General features: G+C 41.5%; 1 protein-coding gene across 11 annotated transcripts in view; it reads left to right on the top strand.

Moving 5' to 3' along the window:
• The window catches only part of CHD7 (chromodomain helicase DNA binding protein 7), a 199,346-nt gene that overhangs the window by 104,653 nt on the left and 68,504 nt on the right, over positions 1 to 26,189 (top strand). For 10 of the 11 annotated variants that reach the window (XM_044423952.1, XM_044423954.1, XM_044423953.1 and 7 more), the window contains 2 exons: positions 1,901 to 2,331; positions 22,700 to 22,838. In XM_044423952.1, coding sequence (XP_044279887.1) covers positions 1,901 to 2,331; positions 22,700 to 22,838 — 570 coding nt within the window. Of the gene's footprint in view, positions 1 to 1,900; positions 2,332 to 2,374; positions 11,277 to 22,699; positions 22,839 to 26,189 lie in introns of those variants that run through there. The other variant, XM_044423955.1, reaches the window with a different exon arrangement.

Below are 26,189 nucleotides of genomic sequence, written 5' to 3'. Positions count from 1 at the left end.
GATAGCTGACAGGCAAGTTTTCCTCCTCTTGTATGCATGGCCAGGCCAAGGAATTCATGCTATCAGCTCCTGAATCATCAGTGACCTGACAGAACACAACTAAGACAGTCCACTTTTTGTCTTCTGTGGGAGACGCTTGAATATCTGTGATGCATGGAAGACAGAAGAAAAGAATCCTAAGACAGAGAAGGCTTGCTAGAAACTTCTAAAGAGACCTCTAGTATCTTGATAGAATATTGCAGTTTTATTATTTTGTCTGCTGGAGCTTTGCTTGTTTGTTTGATGTAGTATTTCTTATTGTAAACTACATTGAATACATTGGAAGAAAGGCTGTACGTTAACAAACAACTTGTATGTTTGTCCAAAGCAGGATAACTAAATATTGAGAATAAAAAATACAATGTTTCTAAAATAAAACGTCACAAATAATTGCAGATTTGTTAGCCATAGTTTAACCCTCTCAACAAAAATCCTTGCCATGATGAGGAAAGAAAAAACATGACATTTAAATAAGACTGGAATGAAAATTAAAAGCCAAGCAGAGGTAACGAAGAGTAAGAGTGATGTTGCCTGACTTGAGTAACATGACAAATTAGAAAAGGTCATACGATTGTGATACATGTATAGCAAGCAAAATAATAATGGTGGTGGTGGCGGCGGCGGCTGCTTAATTGATTAATATGCATAAAGACAGATTAGTGCCCCGAAACCTGCAGAATGGCCAATGTCTTTTGGGCCTACTGTGGACAGCACTGTAAATAGCACTTGATTAAACTACTTTGATTGGCATTATAATTATATATAACTTTTAAAGAAGAATATATATTCAAAATTGCATTAGTAGTTCTCTTGCATTGGTTAATATAACACTCATGTCCCCCCCTCCTCCAAGGCTTGGTTCATAGCATCTTACCTGCTCCTTCAGTGACTAATATGCTAGTAACAAACAGGTCCATACAATTCCTTATCAGGCTTTATTTAATTTTAATAAAGCAGTAAATAGATCATTCTGTATCTTGATAATCCCAGTATCTGCAGAAAAAAGCTAAGTACATGTATTAGGGTAGTATCTTACACATCATTGTTACTTCCAATCTCATTTTATTTGACTGAACATGTCAGAGTATTAGTCACCTTATGTACCCCATAGCCCTGTGTATTGTTTTGTAGTGCATGTTATAACAAAAGCAATGCTTCATTTCTAGTTTCTAATATGGGGGTTTCCATTTAAATAAATCAAAAACGTCTATTTTCTTAATAGGCTGATATCTTGTATATTTAACCTTATTTATTTTATTTATTTATTAAAACATTTCTATGCCGCCCCTTGCCGAAGCCTCGGGGCGGCTCACAACACAACACAAAATAAAATACAATAAAATACAAAAATAACAATATAAAATTAGCAATATAAAAGAAATAACAATATAAAAGAAGTCACCGTGGCCAGATAAATAAGCAAATATTGTTAACAATTAAAATGACACTTAAATAAAAAGGTCTTCGCCTGGCGCTGAAAAACAAATAACGACAGCGCCAGGCGGACCTCTTTGGTGAGCGCATTCCATAGATTGGGTGCCACCGCAGAGAAAGCCCTCCTCCGAGTACCCACCCTCCTAATTTCTTTCACGGAGGGTTCCCGGAGAAGGGCCTCTCCCGCAAATCTCAAGGGGCAGCCAGGCATATATGGATGTAAGCGCTTCTTCAGGTAACCAGGACCCAAGCCGTTTAGGGCTTTATAGGTCACCACCAACACCTTCATATTCCAAATTTTAGGGATTAATGTTGTTTTCCAAATAATTATGGTTAATACCCTGAAAAAATGCAACATTCTATTAAAAGTAATAAATGCCTAAGATTTTGACATGTGTATTAATTTAATGCCTTTTCTCTCTCCTAGCATTCTCCATCAGAACCCTTCTTAGAAAAACCAGTGCCAGACATGACTCAGGTTAGTGGACCGAATGCCCAGCTACTGAAAAGTGATGATTACCTTCCATCAATTGAGCAACAGTCACAACAAAAGAAAAAGAAAAAGAAAAACAATCATATTATTCCCGAAGGATCCCATAAAGGATTTGATAAGGAGGGTTTTCCTGGTGGGCTTGATAGTCAGGATCCTACCAGGAAATCACTAGAATGTTCCCAGGAAGAGAAGAAGAAAAAGAAAAAACCTAAGGTGAAAAAAGATCCGAAGGATCCAAAAGAACCCAAGGAGAAGAAGGAGCCGAAGGAAACCAAGACTCCCAAAACCCCCAAGACCCCTAAAGAGCCAAAGGAGAAAAAAGCAAAAAACACCACACCAAAACCCAAGGCCAACAAAAAAGCAAGGTATGTAAATACTTCATGCATTGATATTCCAAGTGTAATTTAAAAAGGAGATTTAGATTCTTTGTAAACAGTTTGTAAGTATAGTGATACAGGGAAAAATATCTGTATTTTCTTGTTTTCCTGTCCAGGATACTAATTTTAACAATTGACATGAACTGGAATGACATTTCTGATTCTGTTTATAGTGGCTGTTATTTTTTATTTCCTATTTGATGTTAAATGGCAGACATATTAGGGGAACACCTGTAGGCATTAGAACATGCTTTGATTTTTATAAGTAGTGCAAATTTGTGAATCAGCTGAAGAGGCACTAGAACAGAGACTATTCACTAAGCCACCCTATCTTGTTTCATAAAACTGTTTAGAATTTTTTAGCTTTATGTGATAATCAATTATAATTATGTGAATAGAATATGTATTGCATTTATATATTGTTTGCATAGCATGACTGATGTGTATCAACAGAGTTTGCCCTGTTCCTAAAACACATGATCGAAGTAACTATCAGCTTGAATAAATTCTTGGAGAATGACATGTGATGAATTAGGGTGTTGCATGTTAACACTATGTTACCTATTTTTAATGGTTCACAAAACTTATTTGTTGTCTTGGAAATGTCTAGACAATGAACACTTTCTTGTGTATGGTTTGATGCCAAAACTAAGAGGACTTCCATTTTCATATATGTCTAGCATGCTAGCAGGAAGTGAATAGGATTGAAAAGAGCTTTTGGAAATGTATCTTGACTTGTTTGAACATAAATTTAGAATAGATTATCATTGGGGCACCAAGTCTACCACAGATTTTGATCTGCAGAAATGTTCTTGTTTTTCTAGTTTTCTAGTTTGTTACTATTACTCAAACTATGTCAAAGTGATACCTAACACTGTATCTCCCCCCACCCCCTCAGCTCATCTTACTGAAAGATGGTAGTGGCAGTGGCGGTGTTATGTGCTGTCAAGTTGTCTCTGACTTAGGATGACCCTATGAATGAGAACTGTCCAAAATGTCCTATCCATGACATTCCTGCCTAGCTGTTCTAAATTCAAGGCTGCGGTTTCCTTATTTGGTCTTCCTTTTCATCATCTGCCTTTGATGTTCCCCACCATCATAGTCTTCTCCAGTAAATTTTTCCTTCTCCTGATGTATCCAAAGTATGACAGCCTCAGTTTTGTCAGCTCTGCTTCTAGGGGCATTGAAATATACCCCTGACTTAGTAGACTTGACTTTTTAGAAGATTTTTTAATGACTACAAAGGATAAGCTAAATGAAAGTGAGTTGCATATCCCTCAAATGCTTGGATGGTATTCCGTGTTCAAGAACTAAAGAATTTATTTCTAGGATACATCTATAAAGGAAGCTTCAAATTCTCTATCTTCTCCTTCCAGTTTCTGTTTATTTGACTGCATGGTTGTTATGCTATGCTAACTCTGTAACTAAGTGCTCTCTTGTTAACTCTGTGTGTTGCCTGATAAAGAAATAATTAACGAGAAAATTGGGAAGCATGCTTGGACATTATACAGGTAGATTGAAATATAGTGCTAATCACAGCTCTTTTTTTGCACACTTTTGAACCTGAAATTATACCCATTTTCTGAGTTAACAGAGATGCTGTGTAAAGCCATGTAGCCATGTAACATCTGTGAACAAAACTTGCTTTTGTCAGCCAGTGGCTAAGAAATCTGTCCAGCAATACCTATAGTAGAATAAGATTTTAATTGAATGAAGAGGTTAAACCATTCATCTGCAAACAACAGCTCTTTGAACTAGTGAGAATCATAATATTTATTCTCTAGATGTGTAGCAAAACTACTGATAAAACTTAACAATATTAAAATGAATTCATTTAAAGATCAATTATGAACATGGCAGCATAATTATGATGTCCTTCTTTGCATGGGTTTTGAGGTGCAAGTGTACAGTTCTGTTACAGCTTTTTGACAATAATTCCTGGAGTACTGCACTGAACTTAGTTCTTTCCAATTAGGCATATACTGAAGCTTGTTAGAATCTCTTGTGCTTTCCAAAAAAAAGTCTATGAATGCTTGCAGAATGAAGGTTTTATGCAACCAGATGTCTTCTCCCCTATCACATGCAGTAGCACAAAGAGGGGCACTGCTTGTGCACCATCCACACAAGGCTCTTGTTCCCGTTTCATGAACACTGGGCATGCTCATCAGAAACTTGGACTCAGAGCCACATCAAAGCAGATCTGAGTTCAAGGAGTCAAACCCAGTGGAATCTCACCCCCAAAATGGATTTCTCACACATCCCTACTTCGAGCATCATCCTGACCTCCAGGACCCATCCCGTTCAATTATTGATCCTTCCTTCCAAGCAATGATCACATCATACATGCGATATGGGCTGGTTCTGAATTTCTACCCCAGTTCAAATCAATAGATTTAGTTTCAACAGGAGCAATTCATATACAGGGAGGAAGTCCTCCTTAGGTTGGATGGCTACTCAGTGGCTTGCTGCACAAGAAATGACTTAGCGTGGTCATGGAAGGAGCAGTTCCGGAAGCTCTGGGTGTTCATTTCTCAAGGTCACTTTGTACATGAAATGTATCCTAACACTTACCTTTCCATGTTAAGAGAGGAGGAGCTGTATAATTCCTTTTGAAAATTTATTTTTTTGGAATTAAAATAACAGGAAATAGGTTTATGTTAGTATTGCTATAGTATTGCATAGTTTTAAAATTTAACAGTAAACTCTATATATGTTGATCTTTGCATAAGGACCCATTGTTGGTCTTGAAGGTGTGGAAAAATGTATAAACTTTGCTTTATTTAACTTTGCTAATCATTTAGTTCTAATATTCTGTTATAGTAAACGATCATGTGTACTTTAAAAATCTACTCTTGACACATTATAGCAGTTTCCAAGCTAAAGATCCCTTAGGGGAGGGGTCATCAGCCTGTGGTAGGTAGGTTTTGAGTGGACCAATGGTCTCATGTTTGCATATTTTTAGCTTTGCCTAAAAGTTATAGTTTTAATCCATTTCAGTTACATGAAAACAGTCATACTCTTTCAGATTGGGTTTTCTGAACCTTAGCTCGTTATCTGTTCTTGCCCTCTCTCAAATTTCCCCAGCTACTCATAGGTTTCTTGTACTCATATCCTACTTGTCCGCTACTCTGTGGCAGAATGCTGGACTAGATGGACCTTTGATCTCATCCAGCATGGTTCTTATGTTCTTACCTTTCTTCTGTGAGTGCAGCTGTAAAGACTGTGGCTGCCCATCCAAATTCTAAGGTGGAGGGATCTAAATAGTTCACTCTTGTTAGTGTTATGTCATTGAAATGTGGATGATGTTGCAGTGGCTTCCTTTCTGTATTATGTAGGCCATTGAGGGAATCTTCATTGGTAGCTATCAGCCAATCCTGTACTGTGAAAGCATACTATAGGGTGATTTTCCTCAGAGCTGTTCTTCTTGGGCTTCTGGCTTTAAAACCCAATAACTGGGAGTGGGAAAAAGCTAGAACATAGATATCACTCAAGAATGGGTCTTGTTGGTCACTGTCCAGAGAAGGACACAGCCATGGAAGCCATTGTGAACTGCCGTGTTCTTCTTCGTGGTCTCTGTGCATCACACATAACGGGTACTGCGCCTGCACAGTGCCTGTTGTCAGCCAGAATACCAAAGCTACAGTGGTTTTTGGCGGGAACTCCACACCCCTCCCCCCTGGTGCTATATAGGGTGGAGCGCCTGCCATTTTCCTCAGTCTTCTTTCAACCATTGATCGCATTGCCTCAAGCCATTACTTTGTCTTCTCGCACTTGATTGTTGTTCTCTTAAAACTTTCCAGTTGAATCTATCCAAGTTTTTTTCCCCTTGTTTCCTGTTTAATTCTCTTTCCTTTTTCTTACCTTTTACTATCTCTCTTCTTACCTTCTCGATGGCTCAGTGTGCGGCTTTTTGAAAGTGTTTGAAATGTCCCCAGCGGACCCACATGAGCTCTGCCTCCTCTGCTTGGGAGAGGGGCATCGCACTGACAAATGTGGGCACTACCAGGCCTTCACAAAACAGGCCAGGAAAAACTGAGAGAACAGGCTGAGAAAGTTCCTTTGGGATCAGGCCTTACTAGCTTCCGACGACCTTGCCGCCCAGCCTGTGTCAGCCGGCCCTTCTATGGTGACCTCCCCTTGCCCACCATCCGGGGGAGTTGCTTCCGAGAAGACCTCTCACTCCTCCCATTCTTCGTTCAAACAAAAGGAGAAATGGAAGCATTCTGACCACGGGGATCTGTTGGTCCTGAAGAAGGCCAAAAAAGATAAGTCGGGCAAAGCTTGCTGGAAGCATAGACTTGCTCCAGAACCATGGAGAGACTCAGACTTGACCGCCCTGTCAGTCCAGACGGCACCATCAATCCCGACACCCTTGGCACCGACACCAAGGGCGTTGATGTAGGTTACGCCACCCGGATCCTCCACAAAGGGTTGAGCCTGCGGTCCCGACGATGTTACATCCACCCGAACCTGTCGTTCATGGGTCGATGTCGGATGGAGAGATCCAAGACTCTCCTCCACAGTCACTGCCGTGCCATCAACCGGCTCGCTCTCCAACTCCGATGCCATCTTCTCTGGAGGCTCCCCGGAGGACCATGGTGGTCGAACCCACCAGCACCACCGCTCATCTGGTCAATCCGCCAGATCGTGGGTCCCAATGCCTTATGAAGGCCTGGAAGTTTCACAACCTCACTATTGGGGACATCTATCCCCATACAGCTACTACCTACCAAGGGAACACAGACATCACTCTGGATCGACAAGGGCTGAAGCTCCTTCCACTTCGGTGCTGACGACCCCTCGCCATCCTCCTTCTCCGGCTCAATCATCCTCCAGTCCACCATGCCTCTATGACTCGGACTCTGAGGACTCGGATGAGTGTTCTAAGTCTCCCACGGCAGTCATCTCCACCCATGGACCTGGGTCGCCTGAAGAATCCTATGCTACCTTTGGCGAACTTATGGGCCGCTTAACTCGAGCCTTGAGATTGAAGTTGAGCACCAGCCCAACATTAACAAGGACAATTTCTATGATATTGTCCGTAAAGAACAATCATCCACCATTACCATTCCGTTAATTATAATCCTACGGGAGGTTATGGAGGATACATGGACTTCTCCTGACCAGCCTCAATCAACATCTAGGAGGTATGAATCCATGTACAAAGTTAGAGAGCAAGATATTCCCTTCCTTCTAAAACATCCGAAGCCCAACTCTATTGTGGTCAAGTCTTCCCAGGGGCAAGACAAGAGGGAACACTCAGCTCCTAGGGACAAGGAGGGCAGAAAAATTGACCTCATGGCGCAGCGAATCTATGCGGCTAAGGGACTGGGCCTGAGAATTTCCAATTATGAGGTGACGATGGCGAGGTATCAGTATTTTCTGATGCAGCGGTTGGATTTGATCACCTCGTCCATCCTGGAGCAACAGCATGACCTGGCCTGGGTTTTCATAAGAGAGGCTATGTAGCTCGCTATTCAACAGCTCACTGCAGCCTGCCATCATGTCGACTGTGATTCCCATGCTCTGGTTGGCTCTGTTGCTCTCCAAAGGCATGCCTGGCTGCACTCCTGTAATTTTCCGGAGGAAACCAAGCGACGGATCGAGGGGATGCCTTTCGACGGATCAGGTCTCTTCCACGACCAGACCGACCACAAGCTTGAGCATATTTATAACGCTTGGGCTACCCTTGGAAGATGGAAATCCCAGGCTCGACCCGTCATAAGTGGCATCAATCTCGCTACGCAAGATATCAACCCTACCACCGTTACCAGCCACGCCAACAATTCCCCCAGCGGCAACAACGAAACCGCATGCAACTGGCCACCCAATATCAACAGGGCTGCCGCCGCCAACCCGCTGATAAGAGGCAACGTTGAGGGGTCCCACAAACTGATCCTATCTCTCCTACACCCTTCCCCCCTCCCTATGGGGGCTGCCTACAAAGCCGACTCCCTTTTTGGGAGACCATCACATCTGACAAATGGGTCTTTTCCATCATTGAATTTGGATATAGAATCGAGTTCAGTGTCATACCCCTTTCAGGACCGATATTACATACCGCCCCATCAGAAATTCTTAGAGAAGAAGTATCCCAGCTACTCCATAAGGGAGCAATCCTCCGAATCTCCCATTCCGATGGGCTCTGCGGATTCTACTCCAGGTATTTTACGGTACCAAAGTGGGATGGTGGCCTACGCCCCATACTTGATCTAAGGGGCGTCAATGCCTTTATTACGACTAAGAAATTTCGTATGCACCTTACACTTTTCATATGCACCTTACAAAACATCCTACCTCTGCTAGAGAGAGATGATTAGTTCACGTCCATTGATCTAAGGAATGCCTATTTTCATATTGGTATCCATCCGTATTATAGGAAGTTTCTCTGTTTTACTGTTGGCCCTGACATTTTTGAATATAATGTCCTCCCCTTCGGACTTGCTACAGCCCCTAGGGTAGTTACCAAGTGCATGGCTCTGGTATGTGCTCACCTTCGTCAACAAGGTGTTCAAATTTATCCATATTTGGACGATTGGCTCATCGTCTCTTCTTCCCGGGACCGACTTGTTACAGACATTGACATTACGTGCACCCTCCTGGAGGACTTAGGGCTTCTTATTAATACTGAAAAATCCTGTCTCACTCCTTTACAGGTCATTGAGTTCATCAGGGCACAAATCAATTCGGTCCGGGCGCGAGCATTCTTACCACGGACCCGAATGGAAAGACTCTGTTCCGTAGTCAGGCAGGTTCAGGAAGGCGGACGAGTTCGAGCACTGATTATCCAAAAGCTTCTGGGCCATATGGCTTTGACAATCATGGTTGTTCTGAATGCCAGACTATGAATGTGACCACTTCAGCTGTGGTTCAATGCTGTGTTCCAGCCCCTCTGCGATTCCCCGGGGTGACTTCTCCCCCACCCCCCACCTCGGTTCGCCAGACTCTGACTTGGTGTATGAACCCCGACAATCACGCCGTTGGCGTTTCATTTCACTAGCGACAACCTTCCATTTTGCTCCATACCGACGTGTCTCTCACAGGTTGGGGAGCGCATTGTTCCATCCTGCAGACACAGGGCACCTGGCAAGCACACAAGAGGTCCAATCACATCAACTTTCTCAAGTTGCTGGCAGTATTCAAGGCACTACGCTAATTCGAGCCTATGCTATGGAACCGCTCGGTACAGGTGGCCTCCGACAATACAGTTACTGTCTTCTACCTGAACAAACAGGGCAGTACAAAATTGGTACCGTTGGCTCTTCTAGCCCTACAAATTTGGGACTGGTGTATCCCCAGAGGGATTTCACTCATGGCAATCCATCTGGCGGGAGTAGACAACCAAGAAGCAGACATTCTAAGTAGGAAGATGTAATCAACCCACGAGTGGGAATTGGACAACCAAGTTTGCAAAGACTTGTTCGCCCGTTGGGGCACCCCAATATTGGACCTGTTTGCAACAGCTTCCAATTCGAACTGCGCGACCTATTGCTCCAGGGCGGGATCAGGTCCGAACTCACAAGGAGACGCCTTGATGGTGAGTTGGTCAGATTCCTTCCTGTACGCCTTTCTTCCAATCCCGTTAATTACCCGCACCCTGGAGAAGGCTGCTCAGGACTGAGCACAGGTCATCCTCATTACACCATAGTGGCCATGTCAACCCTGGTTCTCGACCGCTCTCAAATTGTTACGACACATGTTCTTTTGTCTGCCACAGATTCCTCATCTGATTACACAGGGGAGAGGGATGAGTCTTCATCCCGACCTCGATACCCTCAACCTTACCACGTGGCTCCTGCACTAACTGCCTCTGCTAACCCTCCTAGACTTCAACAAAATACTTCGGTTTCCACATCAGAGTGTCATTCGGTACCAAAGGACCTCACTCGAGTCTCCTCCGAAGCTGCACCATCTCAACACGAAATCGAGTTCAGACTACAGTCCGCTCTTCGACCATCCACTCGTCGGTCGTATCAGGCAAAGTGGAAGCGTTTTACCACTTTTGCGGAGGCCAACCACTTTGCTCCTCAATTGGCTTCCATCAATAGCATCCTTTCTTTCTTGCTCTCCTTGCACCATTCTGGACTTAAGCCTACCTCTGTCAAGGTGTACATTGCAGCTATATCCCACTTTTGTGGCCCTCTGTCCGGTTCATCTGTGTTTTCTCATACGCTCATTCGGTGCTTCCTCAAGGGACTACAAAATCTCCACCCTCCAACCTGACCATCGGTACCGACTTGGAGTCTATCAGTGGTTCTCCATGCACTCACCAAAGCTCCTTTCGAACACCTTGCGATGACAGATTTAAGATTACTCTCTTGGAAGGTGGCCTTCTTGGTCGCCATAACCTTGGCGAGAAGGGCAAGCGAACTCTCTGCCCTCCGCGTGGACCCACCATACCTTAACTTCCACAAGGAGAAGGTAGTTCTGCGTACAGATTCGGCATTTCTTCCTAAGGTGGCCACAGCATTTCATATTAACCAGGACATTGTGCTTCCAGCATTCTTCCCTTCCCCATCCACCCCGATAGAGAAATCTCTCCATTCCCTTGATGTGCGTCGATGCCTAGCCTTCTATCGGGCATGCACAGAGAGTTTCCAAAAAACCAAATGCCTATTTGTTAAATACTCCAAACTTGGCAAGGGTGCTGCTCTCTCTGCCCAGAGGCTATCAAAATGGATAGTCTAGACTATTGAGCTTGCTTACCAACTAGCCAAGATAGATCTTCCGGTTGCCCCTAAGGGTCATTCTACTAGAGCCATGGTGGCTTCCTTGGCTTTTTCATCGGGCGTTCCACTGCTGGACATTTGTAAAGCCGCCACATGGACAACTCTCTGTACCTTCACTAGGCACTACAGGTTGGACATTCGATTGCTCCTTTGGATGGGCTGTCCTTTCATCCATTCTTCACTGACAACACTGACTTACCTCTGGTGAGTGAAGCTTGCTAATCACCCATTATGTGTGATGCACAGAGACCACAAAGAAGAAAGTCGGGTTGCTTACGTGTAACTGTCAACCCGCCCTCCGGCCCCACTCAGTGTCGAGGGATGGGATGGTAGTCTCTATCGACTCCTCTATTTGATGGCATGCTCCGCTAGGGGGCGATCTGCCGGTCTTCAGAGACTGAGGAAAATGGTGGGCGCTTCGCCCTATATAGCACCAGCGGGGAGGGGTGCGGAGTTCCCGCCAAAAACCGTTGTAGCTTTGGTATTCTGGCCGACAACAGGCACTGTGCAGGCGCAGTACCCATTATGTGTGACTGCACAGATGACCACTCGAAGAATGACAGTTACAGGTAAGCATCCTGACTTTTCTGCTGAATGTACTGCAGCTGCATGTGTCCTGCCTTATTTTAGGTAAGGGAGGGCAAGAAAATACTAAGGTAGCAGCCTCAGTCATGTAATACAAAGTTTCCTTGCTTGGAGAAGTATAGTGATATGTTATGGTTGCTCCACATGCAGTTTCTGTCTCAATGGTGGATGTGGTTCTGGTGACTTGAAGAATAATCATAGTGGCTAGTGCAGGGTATTGGCTATGCTTGCTAGGGCTGATGGAAGTTATAGACCACGGGTGGCCAAACTGAGGCTTGGGAGATGCATGCAGCTTTTTGAGTTTATTTTGCAGCTTGCTGTTGCAGATGCCTGCAGGCACCTGCTTGCCACTGCTGCTGCCCACAAGAACTTGCTTGTGGCTCTGACATTTACTGTATGTGAGCAAATCTGGCCACCCCATTATAAACCAAAACGTATGGAGGGCCACAAGATTCCCACTCTGGGTTAGAAAGGTCAAGTGAGGTCTTTATTACACATTAAAATCCAAGCTCTTACTAATAATGAAATAATGGAAGGGTGATGGAATGTGGATTACATCTTTTATCATGGCATACTGATGAGACTGAGCTAGAAATCAAGAAACACCTGTTTTGAAGTGGCCTTGGGCAATATACTCTCTTACTGCCTCAGTCTCCCAACTGCAATATGGGGAGAACATTGCTAATGCACCATGCAAGATTGCAAGTTATTATAGCAAAATAGCATACTGAAACACTCTGAGCACGTGAGGTTGTTATATGCAAAAGTGGCATAGTCTTGTTCTCATTATTTCCTTAAATCCCATTCTTAGAAAAGAAATGTTAACACAAATAGCAACTCATAAGAGATAGTATAGGAAAGCATTTAAATATAGTTGGTGTAGAAATGAGTTTGGCATATTCAGGTTTTTGTGGCTCTTAACTCTAGCTTTCATAGCAATAAGAGAAAAACAAAGGAAAGTGATGAAAACTCATTTCCATGAGAAATAACTTATGTAAAATAGCTAGATAGGGAACATCAGAAGCTAGTAGTTAGACTACGTGTATCAAAATGTTTCTTCCCTCTCTCTTGTCCTTCCATCAGTAGGCAAAGACCTCTGTCTCCAAGAAGGTCTCTGGTGGCTAAATAGGTTGGTTCAAATGCTGTTTTTATTTTGTTATGTTTTATTGTATTTCAATGCATTGTTCTAATCAGGTCTTATTTATGATTGCAAGCTACCTTGAGTTCTGTTTTTCTTGGTAGAATGGCAATGTTCAAGTCGAGTAAGCATCTAGCAGTCTGACACTGAATTGACTGAAACTGTGTGAACTCTATTTTTGTCCTTAAAATGGTACAGGTTTTTTCCAGGGTATTTTACACCATTTTCCAATGTTTTGCCTGTTGTATTTGCCTGTCTTAATTATTATTAAGACAGGCAAATTATTATTATGTGTGTGTGTATGGTTAAACTTGCAAGTTGTGAAATCCTTCAGTGATTTGAAAGAGTACAAATTATTATGGAGTATTGTCATTCTGTTAGGTAGAGATCAGCACTAAATTCAGACTAAAATATTGCTTAAGAGACTGAGATAAAACTTTGGTAGAGAGGAAGGCAAAACATTACAATGAAGCCCATTGCTATGGCTTGCTTCAGTTCTTTCCATATTACCCAGGGTGTATCTTTTTACAATCCTTCATTACAGGGTTGAAATGGGAGATGAGTAATATAAAACCAAAAAAATAATTACATTGTTTTAAATGTTTCTTCAGAATTTTGGAGAAATGGATGAGCAGTCTGAAACATTTCTGTCTAACAGTAGTTTTCAGTTCAATGAGAAATGTGTTACTGAATTTTCAGCAGAGTTTTCTATAACCAGGAATTTTAAATTGAGTAGTTCTGCTGCCTGTGGTCTGTCCCAAATGTTCAATTTAATAAGCCTCCCAACCATATATTATATTGCAGCCAAGAGCAGAATCGCTTCAGTAATCATCTCTATTGAGAAGTGCATGTGTTTGTACTAATAAGCCATACTGAGGGCAGGAGTTCCAGGACAAAGAAGATAGTGTCTTACAGAAGTATTCTCTCCCCCCGGCCCACCCCCACACACCCCTCTTTGACTGTTGCACATTTGGTTGTGTTGCAAACTGGAATTGAAATGAATTCTACCTGTATGAAATTCCAGTGTCACATGATCTCAGATTAAATACACCTTTTTCCGTTAGGCCCCAGAGTTTGTTGGAGAGCATATCTAAACAAACAGCTTGATGAAAACTAATGAGCCATCAAAAGTACTCTGGAATAAAGTTTACAGAAGCAGCAATCAGGGTTGGGTTATAAAACAAGCTAACAAACCAACAAACTGTGAACACCCCCCTGAGCACCAGAAAATCTGTTATTACAAATGGAAAGAATATAGCCTAACTCCCTCTACTTAGAAAAGGCCATCTCCCAAAATCAGTGATTGAGTAAGGATGCTATTAATCAGGAAATGGTAACTGTGAAGCAGCTAGAAAGATCTGCAGCTGAGATAAGAGGAACCATTTATGGGACATCTGTTACCTGGACTCTCCACAAAGTTGGGCTTTATGGAAGAGTAGAGAAAAGAAAGGAATTGTTGAAACAAACCTATATCAAAGTCCATGGAATTTGCAAAAGGTCATGTGGGAGACACAGCAAGGAAAAAGTTTATGTGATCTGACGAGAGTAAGAATGATTTTTTCTTTGCTTCACTGAAAAATGCTGTGTATACCACAAAACCAGCAGTAATCTTTGTCCCAAGAACATCATCCTCACGAAGAAGCATGGTGGTGGGAGTTTCATCTTGTAGATACGTATTTCCTCTGGAAGGATTGAGAGCAAGATGAATGGAACCAAATACAGGCAATTCTTAGGAAATCCCATTTCAGTCTGTGAGGGATCTAAGATGGGAGTGGAGGTTCATTTTCCAGCACTACAATGACCCTAAATATACAGCCAAAGACTGGAGTGGTTTAAAAACAAGAGCTTGATGTTTTAGAACAGGGGTCTCAAACTCGCGGCCCGCGGGCCAATTGCTGGGACAGGCAGGGCACGGGGGAGGGGCCCTGCGGCCTTCAAAGCACCGGCGGCCCCCAGGTAAGTTGAGTTTGAGACCCCTGATTTAGAATGTTTGATCAAAGTGCAGCTCACAAGCCAGTTGAGAATTTGTAGCAAAACTTGGAAGCTGCTGTTTACCAATTGTATCCAGCAAACCTGAGGGAGGTGAACACTTTGAACAAACAACAAGTGCCAGTTTGCTTTTATTAAACTTTTCTGCCACAATAAAATATTTTGCATTTTTCACAATTTAGAGTACATCGAGTAGTAACAATGTCAATTCAGTCCTGGCTAAATGTAAAAAATGTGTAAAATTCAAGGGGGGAATGCTTCTAGGGGTCATTATATAGTTGCCCCATGCCCACACAGGCACTCGCATGTGATTTTGGAAAGAAAGAAGAAATAGCATTGCTTGGGAACTGATTGTTTCAGTTTTTTCAACTGATGCAGGTTTTTTTGCCTTCCCATGTACAGGTTGAAAAGTGAAGGAATTACATTTTTCTGTGTTTTTAATTTGGGCATTGGAGAGTGGGGGATTGGGTAATTTAAACATTTTTTCTCTATTCCATTATCTCCTTTTCTTCTTGTTTCCCCCTTTATCATCTTCAAAGTGGCAAAGGGAGAAAGAAACTCTTCGATGAGGCTGATTAGCTGGATCTATTTCAGTTGGGGTTCAGGCCTGGTTTTGGCCCAGAAACAGCTTTGGCTGTCCTGTATGATTACCTATGCCAAGACAGACACAGGGGAATGTGACCTGTTGGTTCTCCTGGACTTCTCAGCACCTTTTGATACTTCTGACCATGGTATCCTTCTTCCAGGGTGACTGTCTGAGATGAGTGTGAGAGGCACTGCATTGCAGTGGTTCTGCTTCTACCTGGATGGTAAGCTTCAGAAGGTGGTGCCTGGGTGATATTGCTCTGCCTCTTGGATCCTTCAGTATGGGGTTCCTCAGGCTTCATTCTTGTCCCCCATGTTATTAACATCTACATGAAACCACTGAGTGAAGTCATCCAGCATTTTGGAGTGCATTGTCATCAATATGCTGATGACACACAGCTCTATCTTTCCTTTTCATCTTCAGCAGATGAGGCTGTGGTTGGGCTAAACTGGTGCAAATGGACTGGATGAGGGCAAACAAACTGAAGCTCATTCCAGACAAGACTGAGATGCTATTAGCAGGTGGTTATTCTGACCAAATGGAGGGACCAACTTGTTCTAGATGGGTTTTCACTCCCCTTGAAGGAACATGGTTGTAGCTTGGGCGATCTCATTGAGCCATCTTTGCCATTTGGGGGCCAGGTGGCTTCAATGGCTCAGAGTGCCCTGTATCAGCTTTGGCTGGTAGCTCAGCTACATCCCTCTCTATACAGAGATAGTCTGCTATCAGTGATCTATGCTCTGGTGATCTCTAAACTAGATTACTGCAATTAACTCCTAGTGGGGCTCTTTTGAGATGAGCTTATGCAGAATGCAGCAGCCAGACATGCAAGAGGAACCAAACATTCCACCAAACTTAACACCAAACTTAACACCAATTATAGCTTCCTTGAATTATGGCCTCCTCGCACTGGCTGCATATATGCTTCTGAGCCCAATTCAAGGTTATGATTTTACCTATAAAGCCTTACATGACTTGGGACCACAATACCTGATGGAATGGCTTTCTTGACCTTCATCTGCCTGTACACAACAATCAGATTCTGGGACCTACATTTGACTGCCACCTCCAAGGGAAGCTTGGATGTGGCAACAACGAGAAGGGCCTTTTCAGTGGTGCTCCCCCTATTATGGAATCAGTGCCCCACTGAAGCTCACTTGGTGGCACCTTCACTTTATTTTCGGTGCTGGGCAAAGGCTGCCCTCTACTGCAGGGCATTTATTTCATCTACTGTGGTCTGGTAGCTTTTTAAACAGGTCTGAAGATTTTCTTGTAGTTATATTTTTTTAAAATTGGTTTTATGTTTGGTTTTAAATTTTGTGCTGTACATTTTAATGACATATTGTATGTTTTAAGATGGTATATTTTATAATGTGCACAATATTTTTATATGCTTTTGTGAACAGCCAGAGATCTTTGACTGCTGGACAGTATAAGTAAGTAAGTAAGTAAATAAGAAAGAAAGTAAGAAAGATGAAAAACATCGGGAAGGACAGCACCATGATTCAGCGTTTTGGTAGATTTGGTCTGTATGCACAAATTCACTAGATGCTTCCCTATTGAAGGAAGAAAGAGAGTGAAGAAACCAGGGCTAGTTTGTGGGACTAGGAGAGGAAAAAATAGCACAAATTGGGAGGAAGAATTGGAGTGCTTGGAATTAAGCGGGTGGAGGGTAGAGGGGAGTGTTCGCTCTAACACTAATCCATCACTGAGGTGGATTACATCACCTATTCACATTGTTGAATGCCCTTTTCTATTCAGTCTGTGCCTAAATAAAGGTAATTCTACCCTTCCAATTCAGTGTATGCTTACAGATGGAGATAGCTGAGTGATTTTAAACATGGTGATTATGAATATAGAAAGTTTGTGCAAAATAAAACAGCCTAATACTAAGCACTGAATGGGCATTGCAAACCCTTTTTGTATTTACTTTGTGTTTGTGCAGATAGGGCTTCTTCATGCACTTTATGGGATGTGTGAAAGATAATTAACAATTTTAATGCAGGTATGGTGGGTATGCTTGTGCACATATGAGAAAATAGGAAAGAGTGGGTGGGCATTTTGCAACTGCATTGCCCAGATGATATTTAAACTCCTGGGAGGGCACTGGTTCTGATGAGAAGAAACATTCAGTTAGTACAGCTGTGTGATTGTTATTTTATTATATTGTTTATATATAAACTATTTTTAGTGTCAAACTATTTTTCATCCAACCCAGGCTGTGATGTCTTGATATTTAACTTACTGACCCACTTAGGGTATTGTGCATAAACTAAGCTTCTGGAGACTGGGAAGCTTTGACCATTACTTCAGAAGTTTTATCCTTTCTTTCGAGCAGCTTTTTTGAGGTCAAGAGTAAACCAGTAAAGCAGGGGGTGAGGGGATGCAGTTTTCAGTGGGGCCTTAACTGGGGCCTGTGTCCCCTTCAAAACCATATTTCCAATATTTAAGAATGGAAAAACATTCGGATTCCAGATTCTCCTTCCTCTTCTTGAAACTGCTGTTGATCAACTATTTGGCCTACAGGGAAAAGAGGAAAGGGTTGCTCTCTGGACCCACCCCATCTTCCTCCTCCCATACAGAACTTTCCCTTCTGCATGAACACGTGTGCTCTCTTTCTCACTCTCCCTTCCAAACTTAAAGGTAAATGTAAAGGTTTCCCCTTGACATGAAGTTCAGTCATGCTTGACTCTTGGGGGCAGGGCTCATCTCCGTTTCCAAGCTGAGGGAGCCAGCGTTTGTCCGCAGACAGTGTCCAGGGTCATGTGGCCCAGCATGACTAAACACCAAAGTGCATGGAATGCTTACCCCAACCCTAAATCACTTTCTATTGCTCATTCTTTTTCCTCTACCCCTTTGCACTTCTCCTTCCTCCCAGCCTAGCTGTTTCTCTCCCGCACCACTTCTTTACATTGCTGTTTTTTCTCCTCCTACCCTCTGACTCATTCTTTCTTCTACTTCCCCCTCTGTCACTTGCTAGGCTTGCCTCTTCACACCTTTTTACCCCTTTATTGCACTATATTCCTCCTTTCAAACCAGTCTCACTTCCTTTCCAGCCCTTTCATTCATTCTAGACAGAGTCTCTCTTCCGAGAGGGAGAGGGTGGGGGGCACACCTTTCCTGAGAAATTATCATGGCAGAAAAGGAAACAGACTCATCAGATGGGGAACAGAGTGGATGAACCTGGGGTCAAGGTAGAGGCTTGAGAGGGTTTGGGGACTGGGACCTTTCTGGTAAAGTGTGATGTATTTAGCACCTGTTTAAAGTTTAAATTAGTAAGTGCTAATGTGTTTCAGGTAGATCTCTCTACACTGATGTTCAAATGCTAATTACATAGATTGCCCTCAGTTTTTGGAAGAGTTGCTGGCTAGATGTGGAAATTAAATAAATACATTCCCAGGAGCAGCTAATGCTTTTTTCATACTTAGCATTGGTTGAATTGGTCTTGGTGATTCATGTCTGTGTTTTATTTTTGGTAGTGTTTGTTTTTGTATTTCTTGTTGATGTTTCTTCTGTTGCATTGTTACCTTGTTTTCAAAGAACATATTTTCTCTTTCTATTCTATATCTGTAACCTTGTTTTGGTCCTGTACCATTATGTATGTTGATTCTTCTGGGTAATTATGCCATACTTGTTATAGGTAGAATATAAATGGGGACTTCGTTAGCCATATCAGACATGGAAATTGAAATTACTCCTGTGTATGTATTTTAAAAGTAAAAATACCTGAAGAAAACAGATTCTAAACTACATTTAACTTGTGCTGTTTTATCAGTGGAGCAAAGGTGTCCCCACTGGTCTCAGATGTACTGATTCTGAATAGGATAATCAGGTGTATGCCTACTTTTGCATGCACACATGTGTGTTGGTACTTGTTTTGCTTATGGCATACCAAATATTAAATAATACAAGAGCTATGAACACATTTAGGATTCCTTTGAAACTGGGTAGCTACATGTAATTATTGGCCATTGTAGGGAGTTGCTGTTTTAAACCAGCAGGTAAAATCTAGTCTCTGTATTTGTTCTAAAGTTAAAAAGCAGTGATGTAAATCTTCCTGCAGCTGAGAAAGAATACTGCTTTGCACAGTCATGGCAGTCCAGTGTGACTTATTTAAGCCATAGTGTGTTATGGTGTATGCTAGTGGCTATTCTGGATATTTATTCCCCAGTTGGGGTTGCCATAGTTTGTCATTTCATCAGAACCTGGGCAGCAGTGGTTGCAGGTCAAACAATCCCGTACTTGGGGTTCAACATTCAAAATGTATGTCAACATGCATCACAATCCACTATGGGTTACTTTGTGCTATTTTATCAGTCTTGGTTTGCTGGCATGATCCCGTGAACCAACCCAGAGTGTGTTACTTTTGTGCATTATTTTTCTTTCTGATCTGCCTAGTAAACAAAGAGTAAATCTGTACTGAATTCTTTCCATTGGGTTGCAAACCTGAGAATCCTGGAAGGCTGTCCTGGGACCAGAGGTTTTGTTAGATCTCTCTATGAGAAGTTAGTTTGTGAAGCCAACCTCAGATTCCTCCCCAGCCACCATTGAAACTTCTGTAGCACCTCCTTTCTGATAATCGGGATAGTGTCAAAGGAGGTATTACAGGAGTGGACCAGGAAATGTGCTGGGGAAAGGCTGCACGTGCATAGGGTTCACATTTTTCCTTATTCCCAAGACATGCTTCCAATTCAGCTGACGATCAATGCCAGCCCTGGAGGTGGCATAGATCTATTGCATCCCATTAGTTTCAGTAGGAGGAACTACATTTTTAAAAGGAGAAATGGACCCTATGGGAAAAGAAAAATATATAAAATATCACTTTTTCTTCCAGGCTTTCTCCAACAAGGCTTTGGATTTGTTGGAGAGTCCAGTATCAAAACCTTTGCAATGGCAGGTACAATTGTTCTGCCCAAAACTTTTACTGTTTACTAATACATAGCTTCCTGGGGCTCAGCTTTTCTTCAGAAATTTGGAGATAATGTGTTTTCCTAGAAGTGTTGACCTATTCCTTTAGTGAATACTGTATGTTTAATTAAGAACATGGAAAACTGTAGGAAGTCCCATTTACAGATTGCTGCATATTTTCTTGTGAGAGAAACTTTGTATCAACTTGATTAACAGATGCTAGCAGCAGGCAGAAGCTACTTGAAGATCTCTGGATGACTTGCAGAAGGTTGACAAGGATTTCTGGCTTCCAGTGGTTTCAGCAGTTCCAACAATGAAAATGGATCCCTCCACTCCTTAAATTAGGTTGTTGAAATGAAGACAGCCGGGAGGGGGGAGAATCAGGAGTGGGTTCTTGTGTGAAAGGACTGGGGTCAGTTCTGTGAGTGGAAACAATTTCCTAGGTTGAGCACGTGCTCAGAAGCATCCTGTTTCTTAGTTCTAAATGTATGCCCATCCTACTCATGGCCACTCTTCTGCAGTTGCTTCTGCTTAAAGGTTCTGTAATCCTGAATGCACTGACCCCAGAAGCAGATCAATAATAGTACATATGAAGGTGTTTTTCATACTTTAGCAGTTGCCAGTTAAAAAGTGTAAGGCTTTTTAAAAAAATGTTCATGCAAATACAGGTAATATATACACATAAGCCCCTTTGCTGGATGGTTTGTTTGTATGAAATCTCTTGTGTTGACAATGCTTGGCATTTTTATATGTCTTGAACAAAAGGCAGGGAATCATTAGCACTTTCTAGCCTTTCAGCAAACTGACATTTTATCAAATCTGCCCTGTGCTGTTCTTCAGTATGTTAAGCCACTTACTCATTTGCAGTAGTGCACCTAGGGTACACTAACTTATTAAATTAAATTGTATGCTTAGCTCTGATTTATAGAGGTCACCAGCAAAAAGCACTAGCCTGTCAGCTTGCTTTACCTGGCAGCAGTTCAACTACGACAGGCTTACCTTTGATTTAAACAAATTTGAGAAATATGTAAAGTTTGGGAAAGCAGTTTTGCACTGATTTGATAAAAGAAACCACAAAATGCTGCAGCGCAGGTGTTGAGAATGTTTGAAAGCTGATTGAGGGAAGCAGATGGCTTTAGTCAGTGGCATCCAGCCAAAAGAGCAGGTGCTGGTCATGTGACCACTGGTTACCAGGGTAATCTGATTGCTCTTGGCGTGCAGATGAAAGGAAAGGGGCCCAGTGTTCAGCTGTAGTATTGTATAATTTGTGGCAGTTAGAGCGGAAATAAATGCTGGAAATGGAGCCTCATAGTAGGGGAGACTTCTGTCCATGTGTAGTATACACACTAGGACAGTTGGAAAGGGAAATGTTGTACAGCTTACTTTAAAAAAAAGAGTTTGTCTTGTAGCTCTTCTAAAGATATCAAACATTGTAGGATTGTCAGTGTTTTAGAGACTTTTGAAACTATTTATGCATATTGTGTTTGTGCATGCACATGCATACATTAATATTTTCATAATCTGAGTTTCTGAAAGTATAAAGCTTTTTAAAATTTTCCTCTACTATGTTAAATAGTGGAAGAAGAATATTATTAGAACAGCCATTCAGACCAGTTGCATGAAATAACTTGTGAATGTTCATGTGAAAATCTACTAATATATTGGGCAAAAGCTATATGGACACCACTTCTAGAAAGTTTGAATCATAGCTGTATTGGGAAAGATGATACAACAGAATAGCTGGTGTTTTGATATGTTTAGCTTTTTATAAAGTTGTGCATCTGAGTTCCAAAAAAGTTTGTGTGTATACATACAAAATGTATTAGAGGAATATCACCTAACTATTTATAACTACTTTGTTAGGTGTATTGCTCTATATATTCTGATTAGCTTAACGTTCATATTTAACAGAGTTTTATCTTGTTCTGCTTTACATTATGTTCAGATGTTATGCAGAATTCCTAAGTTGAAGTAAATAGTACTTTTTAAATCTATCGTGCAGTTGATGTACTACATGTAATCCAACTCTGGCAGGTAAAAGTTCCCTGCTGCCAGCAGTCTCTGACAGCATGAGGGCAGTGTGAATGCACAGCTCTCATTCCCTATTGGTGTTGGAAATGCCAGGTTTTCCTTTACTAGAGAGAGATTTTCCTGTCTGTATGCTATCCAATTCTTTTTTCCCTTCTAGCACCCATTTTAGAACCTATGTTCTTCTTTCTGCCCTTGCTGTTGAGCTAACATATTAAGCAAGTAGGAAAGTATACAACAGTAGGAATAGTATGGTGGTGGTGGTGGTAATACACATTTGCTGTATGTAAAATTTAATTGGGTAAACTTAATGAAATGACTACAGATTTACCATTCTAAATGATATATTAATTTTGTTTATTCAAACTCTAATGGAGAATGCTTATGTTTTAGTAACAAGAAACCAGAATCAGAAGCCAGTGCTGTGAAGAAAAAAGTCAACAAGGGAAAGGAAGGTTCTGAAAATTCAGATGTGGAGAAAACACCAGCAGGGTCACCACATCCTGAAGATGAAGATGATGCAGGAGTTCAGGTACTATATTCAATCATTTGCTTAACAACTGAGTCTCTCACAAATACGATGTGAAATTATAGTGTAGTTTTATAGAAACAAGCTCTTGTGAGAAGAAACTGTTGCTTTGTCTTTAGATTAATCACAGCTTTTATTGTCTGAACCTGGACAAAGTGTATTTAAACTTTACTGTGGTTCAAAGACTATGATGTTAGATTTTTTCAACTATCACAGTTAAATTTATATGACACTTTAGGATTTAGATGACCTGCTAATCTTTGGTTAATAAAAACTGGAAACAAAAGCTTCTACATTCCTCACACCTTTACTGGAGGAAGAGATGATGTGAGGGATGCACAAGATGTGTTACGGCTCCTTTTCATAGTGGTAAGCCATGTTTTTGCATTATATCCAAATGTAGTCAATGACTGCATTCAGACATAATGATAGAAGAGGTTTCCTGGTTTACATGATGGCAGATGCAGCCTGCTTACACCCTCTCCATGCGAGTGGATAAAACTAATCAGGAACAGACACTGTATTGTGATATCTGAACCTGGAATCCTGGTTTGTTGCCTTCAAACAAGATAGAATTCTTAACCCAACAACACACTTGTTTTGTTTTGCAACAAACCAGGATACCAGGTTTGGATGTCATGACAAGCTCTCCTTCCCATTTTGCTTTACCGTCTTGCAGGACACAAGCAGAAGCACATACATTGTTCACAGTAAACCTTTATTGTCACCAATGTGAACTGGATATATGGCACAGACATGTGCATAATCCTGATTACTCATTCACTTCTCTTGCATTTAAACTCTGCTTTATTTCTTTAGCTGGAATATTACAGTGCACAATTCTTTTTACAGTGTAAAGTGGGGGACCACTTTATCTGGAGTTGGCATTCATGATTACTTCTGAGTATATGGAAATATGTTGATGCCTTTTACATAATTTGTGTATCAGATAGTCCAGGGTAGATTAATTTTTACATACCTGCATTTGTTTGTTTGGAGGGTTAGGATTACAGAAGAGCTGGAAAGATGGCCTCTGTGTATATTTTTATTTCCATGATCCTTACATCTTGGAGATAAAGCATGTCAGAATATCATGGGTGTTACTGCAGTGCAGTATAATGGAGTTACCAACATTTGTAATTCTATTTTCAGTCAATTTCCGACTAATTCTTGCTGTATAGTTGTATGTTTTTTAAAGCTGCGCTACATTGACAGTTTTAGTGAACTTTGAATGGTAACCTGAACTTCACTTCTCTTAGTGTGTGAGTGTGTACATGCATGTGTGTATGAATGAGAGAACACATACATAGGTGAATAAGATTTGGGATTATACCTACTGTACTTACTTTCAATTGAGGAAATATAATTTACAGTGTAAATTGTTTGAACCAGTTGATATCCTGAATACCCAATGGATAAAATTGTTTCAGGATATCCACTTTAGAAAGAGCAGAATAATGGAGAAAACAGGCACAAAATGAGGCAAGCTTTAGATCATGGTTTGGAGGCAATGGCCTGGTTTGTGCAATTGCCACAGCTTTTTATGGCTTACCCATGGACTGTGTTTGTGTTGAGAATGGTTTGGCAACCATTGCAGCAATGCATTCTACAGGGGGTTTGCACATCATGGTGAGCTGCAATGACTGCCTTCTAGCTTGAATATTCACAATGGTCACTATCATGCTACATCCTACTGTGGCTTAAATAAGCAACGGTGAACTGTGGCAATACTGCAAACTGTACCAACATGTGCTTAGAATTAATCATACTTTGTCCAATTTGAATGTCATGGAAATTATATAGGGTTCTTTAGATTGGAAGTTTAGACACCCTCAAGAATTGGTTGTGATTTACAAGTTTACAAGTTCAAGCTAATAATAAACTGAAATAAACTGAAATCTATTTTTATATCAAATAGTGCGGGTCTCTATTTAGTTTTCTTTGGAAGGGGAAGAAATCTTAACGATTCTTTACCCTTAAAAATATTCTTCTACTCTGTTTAATATTTTTAATAAATTCCTGATTTATAAAAGGACCTGTGATTATTCTTTATGGTCTCTGTGATTCAGAGATAGGTGTTATACACCTGTGCAGAAAAGTCCTTTGGAATATTCTAGAAGTGAACAGAATTTAGGCAGGAGTCCAGCCCACCCACTTTTCACAGGATCTTGGCATGGCTTTTGGATGCCTCACATTTCCTTTGCTTACAGCAACTAACAGCATTTGGAACATTCCCATTCCTCAGGTCTTTGCTACAGTTTTTAGAATCTGCATCAGATTCTCTTCAGATGCAAAGTACTTGGGTCTTTTTAATGTTCCATTTTCTTTCCTATTTCCACTTAAGTTTTTCTTCTTTCTTTCCTTCATACCCTAGGACACATGGCCTCCAAGGCCTTCCTCAAAAAATGTGCCTTGTCTGTGAAGATAACTCTTACTCGTGAACTTTCTCCTTTCTCTCTGGGATACTTATGAATGGATTTGTGTGCCTACTGCCAGGCCTTTACTAAACAGGACAGAACAAATGCAAACAAGCCCTCAAGTTGTAAGATAGTGCTGCTGCATACTGCCTCCATTTGCAAGAAGCTGCCCTCTTGCACCTCCTCACAGCACCCTTATCCATGGAAAATGCTGCAGGGCAAACATCCTTGGTATCAGGAGTACCATGCCTTTTTCTGCCATTGGCTTTATCTTTGCTTTGTACTAGCTGCCAACCATGGCAGATTAGCTTGGTACAAAGCCCTTGGTACAGACAATCAAGACTGAAAAGTTCAAACCAGCCAAGTCCTGAAATAAATGCCTGACCAATATGTTGGGCAATGGGACAAGCAAAGATTAAAGATTGCTTGAAGGATCAAATTGGACAACAACTCTTAGTAACAGTAGTTACTTGTTGCCAGCACTGATTCTGAGAAAAATACAACTCTCATGGGATTGCAACTCCTCAGATGGCTTTTCTACAGACTGTCTTCCATTTAGGGTTAGGCCCACTAAATAATGAGAACCCTCACCAGCTTTGTTTGTCCCATTAGGGAGCTTCCTTCAGCATTACTACAACATGGCATGGGAAATAACATCGACACTTGTAGTAAAAAGGCAAAGTAAATTGCCTTTTTATTGCTATAAGAATTGATCTTTGCCACGAAAGCATCATTCCTCCTACTGGTGGTGGTATTATGAAAAAAGGGATAGCAAAACCCAGCTTTGCTCCTTATGCCACTAAGGTTCTCATTCCCATCATCATAGTGAGCAGTCAGAGGAGTCCCCCAACCATGTACCACAGACACACAATAATCCACTTGATACAGAGTTACCAACAACTTCTACACCAGCTAAATTTACCAGTTTGCATCTTGC

This window comes from Varanus komodoensis, unplaced genomic scaffold (assembly GCF_004798865.1).
Source record: "Varanus komodoensis strain SLA01 unplaced genomic scaffold, ASM479886v1 scaffold14_1, whole genome shotgun sequence".
Classification (NCBI taxonomy): Eukaryota; Metazoa; Chordata; class Lepidosauria; order Squamata; family Varanidae; genus Varanus; species Varanus komodoensis.
The sequence above is the reverse complement of the archived record's forward strand: the minus strand, read 5'-3'. Positions and strand labels throughout refer to the sequence as shown.